The sequence below is a fragment of the Sylvia atricapilla genome, chromosome 3 (genome assembly GCF_009819655.1).
Source record: "Sylvia atricapilla isolate bSylAtr1 chromosome 3, bSylAtr1.pri, whole genome shotgun sequence".
In the NCBI taxonomy this organism is placed as follows: domain Eukaryota; kingdom Metazoa; phylum Chordata; class Aves; order Passeriformes; family Sylviidae; genus Sylvia; species Sylvia atricapilla.
In genome coordinates, this window is record NC_089142.1 from 55338359 (window position 1) to 55345799 (window position 7441).

The 7441-nt window shown below is 44.6% G+C and overlaps 1 protein-coding gene across 1 annotated transcript in view; it reads right to left on the bottom strand.

The window, feature by feature from the left end:
- MOXD1 (monooxygenase DBH like 1) overlaps positions 1 to 6860 on the bottom strand; it is a 49000-nt gene extending 42140 nt beyond the window's left edge. The window contains exon 1 of the mRNA XM_066314341.1: positions 6553 to 6860. Coding sequence (XP_066170438.1) covers positions 6553 to 6843 — 291 coding nt within the window. The 5' untranslated portion in view covers positions 6844 to 6860. The remainder of the gene's footprint in view (positions 1 to 6552) is intronic.
- Between the last annotated feature and the right edge of the window lie 581 nt (positions 6861 to 7441).

Consider the following 7441-nt stretch of genomic DNA (forward strand, 5'->3'; position numbering starts at 1 on the left):
ATGAGTTTACAAATAAGCAAACCAAACTGTTTTGAAACCTCAAATAAATTTCAGATTGAGTTTCAGGCAAATATCTTACTATGCTCTCATGTGGAGAAAAGCAGAGCCCACTCACTGCAACCTAACACAAAACAGGAGCCTGAAAGCATCACTGTGCTGTATAAGAACACCTTGAGAGCATTCCAGTTGACTGAACCAATCTTGAGATTGATTGCAAATGAAAAAAGAACCATAAAAAGGGTACAGTAAGCAACTGCAGTAAGTTCCAAAATTAACTGGGATCAGTAAGATCACAGCCACTGTCCCATGAGCAGTCTGTTTATAATTAATTTACTAGTTTGAAGGGGGTGGGGGCATGTTGCATTGGTTTTTTGTTCAGGGTTTTTTTGTTTGCTTCTGGTTGTTTGGGTGAGGGGGTTTTTGGGGGGTTAAGGGGGTTGTGGGGTTGGGGTTTTTTTGTTGTTGTTTTGCTCTTTTACCTACAGAGCAGATTAGCATGAAGTGATTCAGTCCTTGCTAGGAAGCTTGGATGTCTCTCGAATGTACACGATTCCTAGTACAACTCCAGTTAAACTGGCTGACATACACTAGCATGTGGATTATTTACTTCAGGTGCACTACTAACTCTGACAAGGACAGGAAATTTATCTCTAACAAATAATAGTGTGTGTGTGTGTCTGTACTTTAAATGCAGACCTACACAAAGATGCACATTTCCATTTGTGTATTTACAGAAACAGAGAATGCCTGTATATGTGTGTGTATATGTTCATGCATTTTCTTTACAAAAAGAGAGTTTGTATTTTTTACACATGAAACTTATTTACTTAGAAATATGCCTTTTCTCATTCAGATTGGGTCACTTGAATACACTGCTGTGTATTTTTTACGTACAGTTAAATGCTGCCCAGAGTGGCCTACAGCTGGCAGTGGCATCCCTTTGTTTCTGTGACATGCTTGAGAAGTAAAACATACCACTTTCTCTGCACACAAATGAACACATTAAAGTGTGGAAATCTGTCTAACTTAGGACAAGAAGGTGTAAGAGGCACTAGTGGATAGAGGTTGAAATATGACATTGCATATTGACATGGAAAACTTGACATTGCAGTGGAATCCCAAGGCCCTATACAAGTCTTTACATCAAGAATAAATGTTAATTTAAGAGTTTATATTCCATTTATATCAGAAGATATAAAGCTAGATTAAAGGCTGTCCTAACACAAGGAGACTAGACAAAACATGTAGCAAAGTGTTTTAAGGGAAAGAAAATCAGTGAGGAGGAGATACTGCATGATACAATCTTAAAACTGCATTTTATCACACGGAACATTCCTTACACAGGAGCCACATTCATCCAGTCCAAGTTTTCTGGGTTTAATTATTTTAATTACTTCAATTATGAGGAAGATTAAAAACACTTAGGGGATTTTCAAGCACAACATTTAAGGGTACTTGTTCCCAAAATTTCTGTATCTGCCTTAGAAAATCTCCTTTCTCCCCTTTCCTGCTTTGGTGATACTTGTTTATATTGTGATTTAAATCATCCACTCATTATTTTAAGCCTTTCCATCACTCACTGTGGCTAAAATTCCATATTTTTGAGGAGATGTGAGAAATTTTCACTTTCTTGGTGTTTCCAAAATCCAAAGGAGAACACAAAAAATTTGAGGAAGAAAAAGAGAAGGAAAAGAGAAGGGAAAGAGAAGGGAAAGAGAAGGGAAAGAGAAGGGAAAGGAAAAGAGAAGGGAAAAAGAAGAAAAAGAGAAGAAAAGAAAAACAATCCAAACCAAACTCGTGAAAACAGTTCCCTGAAGGCCTGCAAATTACAAGCTTCAGAATTCTTCTCATCTTTTGTTCACCAACTGTTGCTTCCTTGTCCTAACTATTGTACCTCTCAAAGGGAACTACAAAGCACCCAGCCAGTGGAGATGTACACTGGAGTGTCTCTTTATGCCCCACATTGAAGCCAAGAGGGAGACATTAGTCATCTGGAGATTTTGCCCCAATGCCCAAAGGCATGAAATACCTCCAACAAAACACCGACTGAGATATGTCAGTGTGGCACTCGCTTCGCATCTCTCTCTTGGTGCCTTTCAAGTTGTTTTCTAAACACTTCTTTTGTTGCTGTTGGCATGAGTGCACTTAAAAGCGGCATATCGTTAAGTACTGAAAATGCTCACTGTTTTCTGTCCTTTAAAATCTCTTCCAAGTACTTCCCTGTGAGCAATTAAGCTAACTCTATGGGATACATTTGATAACAGATATTCTTTAGTTTGGGTGACAGTTAACAAGCAAGGCTCTAATGAATAATAAAGTACTTTTTAGTGACACACAGTCCCTATTCACCGTGAGTAGGGACTATTTTTGTGCAAGTTCAACAGAAGATTCTAACAATGCAACCCTCTTGTATAACTTGCACAAAATAGGCATTCATCAAGGAGGATTACTCTCCCCAAAATGGGGCTCTCAGCAGCTACGTGCTGTGGGTGGGGATGCACAATTCCAGACAGGGGTGGAGACCAAGGAAAAGGCATGGGTCTAGCAAGAAAATGCATGCTGTGTCAATTCATAAGCACAAAAGAGATGCATTAGGAAAAAAAAAGAAAGAAGAAAAAAGAAGGGAAAAAAAAAAAAAAGAGAAAGAAAATAATGAAAAAGCTAGATGCAAAATCTAAGGCTGCCTCAAGATCTTATATGAAGAGTAACACATGCTGCAAATGACCATGGAAATATTTGAAGGTACCATTATGCTAAGAATGAACTCTCCTTAGTCCAGCTCCTCCCCATAGAGACAAAGGCAGCTCCCAGCTTTCCAATACCGACCCCCATTGGTATCTTCTTGTTCTCAAATATGCTCAGCCAAACACCACACAATCTGCTGCTCTGACACCACAGGCTCTCAGTAATGTGCGAGAATAGTCTGTTCACTGATCTCCTTTTTCTCCCTCTGCTTAGTGGAGGTGCCCCCCTCATGACAAAACACTAAGTCATGCATGTATGTATACACATATCCATGCTACGTCCTCTGCATCCACCCAAAATATGTTTAGGTTCCCATTTTACGTAACAAACTTCTGAAATGTTAGGACAGTAAATGCAAAATTCCCTATTCATTCCAACACTCTTCAAAAAACTACTCTGGTACATCCTGAAGGTTTGTTCTCCTTCTTTCATGACATCGTAACACTTTTCATCTTGATATATTTGGACAAAACTAAGCCACAGACTTCCAAATTGTTTTGGCCTTTCCTTATGTCAGACACACTTTCAGATTAAATACAGCTCAAACATGGAAAAGGAAACCAAAACAAACAGCTCATTCCACCCAAGTTCGGGATACACTAAAAACTGAGAAAGTAAAAGCCAACCCTAGATATCCAGGACTTTGAGTCACCAGGTTTTCTCAAAGCAAACACTGCCTGCTGATGGTGGGATTAGCATTTACTTGCTCTGAGAGGATGAGGAATAAATGCCAGAGGAAACATTTTCTCTCTTTTCTCTGAAAACTATCTGGCAGCTTTCCCCAATACATGGATCTTCCATAGACAGGAGTATGTGCTTTTACCCTAACTGGCAGCTGTAGTCTAACTATATTTACATGTTTGTTCCCAGAAGAGAACTCTTACCTCTGAGAACACTTTCTATTTTTAAAGAAGGAGAGAGAATTTGGGGGGGGAAAAAGCAAAACTGACCCAAGGGACTAGCAATTTCAATGCCCACTTGAAAGGCTTTAAAGGTGTTTCAGAACATCTGAACGTCAGGCCACTAACAAGCATCTCAAAACTTTCAAAGAAACTAAAAAATGACCCCTCTAAGAGTTAAGACCACGATGCACATTTTCCAACAGATGGTCATGGAATAAAAACATATTTCTAAAACCAAAAAGAAAAGTAGGTTCATTCATTATAGGGTGTACATATTTCATGGAGTGCAGCTAGGCATAAAACCACATACTTTCAAGGGTGCTATCTATGAAAAAATCTTTTTCAGTAGTAAATAATCTAAATTATGATGATATACACTTAACACATGATGTATTTTTAAAATATTAACTGTATTTGTTTGTCCAGTAAAGGGAAGAATTAGATATTATTGAAACAACATCCTACAACAATTTGCTCATTTTCTAGCACTCCCTGCTGCCTCACCAGAAAAAGGCTCTGGATGAATTTTGTTTATCATCTTTGTTTCTGGCTGTTCCTTGTTGGTGCAAGTATGGAAAAATTTTAACTGAGTAACTTTAAAAAAACCTCAGTTCAGTTTAGAAAGAAACCATGCTACCTAGAACTGAAGAAGGTATGGGGATGGAGCAAGCCTCAAGTGGCAAGCAAGCATAACAAAAGTATTTCTTCTGTGTCTTACCTATTCAAAAGTGCAACAAGATAACTCATAGCTCTTAGTATAACAATTTATGCGCTAAATTAGTGTTTCAGAAAAAATGTCAGTAGGTTTGTATCGCCAGGCATTTGCTACAGTCCTTCTCTATTTGTAACAGAACGTTGGTGGATAAAATCTGTGGAAGAATGGAGTTAGCATGGGGCCATTTATAAGGATGTTGAAAACCTGTGAAGGGTGCTGCAAAGAGCCACAAAAGTGCTTTGAGTGCTGGGGGAAATGTCCTGTGATGCTAAAGAGCTCAATCTATTTATTTAACAAAAAAGAAAATTGAGGAGTCACTTGATTGCCTCAACTGCAGCATATAAATAACTTTATGAAGGCGGTATGAAGGGGGAGTAGAGTTTTTAATATAGTAGAGAAAATACATAGCTGAAAGCTAAACCAAGACAAACTAATCCTACCAACCAGGAACATCTGAGACTCGTTATTGCCACAAACTATCAAGGGAAGTGATGGATTCTCCACCACTGGATGTCTTTACACTAGGTTTGGATGCTGTTCTAAAAGATTTGCTTTACCCTAGCAGGATCTGCGAACTAACCAGGAAAAAATCTTGGGTTTCTTTTAATGGTTAATAGGTGTGCCTTCTGAATTGCAAAGCCTTTCAGAAAGCCTTTCATTCTGTGAGTGAAGAGCTCACTGTTCAATGAGCAGACTAGAGTGGTTTTATTTTAAACTATTATTAGTCTTTTATTTATGCTTCAAGAAAAATTTTCTTCATTTTGAAATACGGAGAAAGCAATATTCTGAAAATCACTGGTCTGAAGTCAAGGAAGACAAATATTTGCCTAAACTTCATACAGCAAACTAATAGAGGAAAGAAAAAGTATAAGAAATTTTTAAAAGGAAAATATTGGTACTAAAATATTTATACTAAAAGCTCAATTCGTCTGGAAAAGTTTTAATTTTATAAAACCTTGACAAATAGTAGGGAGATCATATCATGCATTTTGTTTTCTTACGGTGAATTGTTAATAGAAAATCCATATTCTTAAGGAAAAAATCTCTTAAAATTTAGGCAGCAGCTTCAAAGATCAACTAGGTCTAACATAATGAAGGAAAGACAGATGACTTCTCCTAGACCATACTCTAATAACCCCTCTGCTCTTACACTGCAACTCTGAGTTATTGTTCAAGCAGCTGGGGGTGACACCATGTCCTTCCAGGCCAGATTCCCTTTTCAGTCATCCGTGGGACAAGCTGTCCCTGCTCCCTGGATCCCGGAGCAAGTTCTGCCTGCTGGATCTCAGGTTGATGAGAGGGGACCAAAGGTGTGGGTCCCCTCCCCTCTCATGGCTCCTACTCCACGAGCCACCAGTGCCTTTTGGAGGGAATGACTCACTGTAAGCACCAGCAAGGCCTCAGTTCCACACTCCTGCTCCCAGACGGAGCCCTGACAATATCAAGACTACTAGAGAAACATCCCATGAAAACTATGCCAATAGAGTTGGGCACCTCTGAGGCTGCTTTACCAGACCAAGGACATGTACCGGGAGTCCTCCAGTGTTTACTCTGCAAATCCTTTCCAACATCTGGGTCAAAACATTTCCAGGTGAGGAGAGGAGGAACACCAAGAACAGGACCAGCGCCGGCTGTGTGCCAGCAGAAGGGGACGTCAGCAGGCTTGGACGCTGGTGGGATGCTGTCCTCATGCCAGTGGGAGATTAGAAAGAGCAAGTTCAGGCGGCACCAGCACGGCCAAGCTTCGCCAGCTGTTGGCAGGGGGAGAGGAAAGGTGCCACACCTCCCTGGGAGAGACTCTGCCCTCCCACTCCTCTCCTCCGCGGGTCTGCTCAGCGGGCAGGCAGGAGAGAGTGCCCAAAGGAGAGAGAATGGGGCTGTTACATCTTCTGGATAAAGAGGAAAGAAATCTGACACCTTTACGAAAGCCATGTCGAAGTTTAGAGGGCAGGTTGGCAGGGAGCAGATCGAAAAGAAGTGTCTCCTACAAGGGAAAGGAACGTAGAAGACTAGGGATAACCTGAAGGGTAGAAGGAAGAAGTAAAGAGGTACAGGGATGCAGGGCAAGAAGGCTGCAGAAGAAGCGTGGGGCAGAGAAAGAAGGGCGTCCCGAGAGAGGGACAGCGGGGGAAAGGTGGGCGGACAAAGAGGACCCGGGTCGGCGCTCGAGGGGAAGGAGCAGGACCTTACCTGCAGGTAGGGCTGGCCCCTCTCCACGCCCCCCACCACGATGTCTGCCGAGGCCATGCCGCCGCTGGCCGAGAGCCCGAAGCCCACGTAGCCGCGGGTGCGCACCTCCAGGCGGAGGGCGAGGGCGCTGCCGCGGCGGCCCCAGCGCAGGCGGTAAGCGCCCGCGCCGTCCAGCACCGCGCTGTGCGGGTAGCTCCGCAGCGCCGGCCCGGCCCCGGCCCCGGCCCCGGCACAGGCACAGGCACACAGGAGCCCGCCCAGCACCAGCGCCCAGGGGCGCACCCGCCGCATCCTCTCGCCGCGCACCAGCGGCCGCCTGCGCGTCTCGGCGTGTGCCCGGGCGCGGTGTGCGTGTGCGAGGGCTGTGTGTCTGTGTCTGTGTGTCTGTGCGTGCGTGTGTGTGTGGGGAGAAGGGGGGCCGGGTGCCCCGGTCACCCCGCCCCCGCTGCGGGCGGCACCGCGCCGGCCCCGTCGGGGCAGCGCGCCCTCGGCAGCGCTTTGTTCGCTCCCGCCCCGGCCCCGCGGCCGCCCCCCGCTCCCCCCGTCGGGCCGGGCCCGACCCGCCGTGCCCCGAGCACCTGCCGTGCGCTGGCCCGGGGGCTGCTCGCCGAGATGCTCGGGGTTCGCGTTAGCCGCGCAAAAGCCTCCTCCTGACCAGGGAAGCGGAGGGAAGGCGGTGGACGGGAGACCTGCCGGTCCCTGGGCAACTTTAACTCCGGTGGAAGAATTCCAACGGAGGGAAGCCTGGAGGCAAACGGGCGCTTCTCCTCTCTCGGCCGCCTCCCCACTTAATGCGAGCGCACGGTGCTGCGGACGGATGGGGCTAAGCGGGAGATTCCCCGTCGGGAGAGTTCTTTTTGCATTATAAGTGGAAAACGAGGACCTCCCG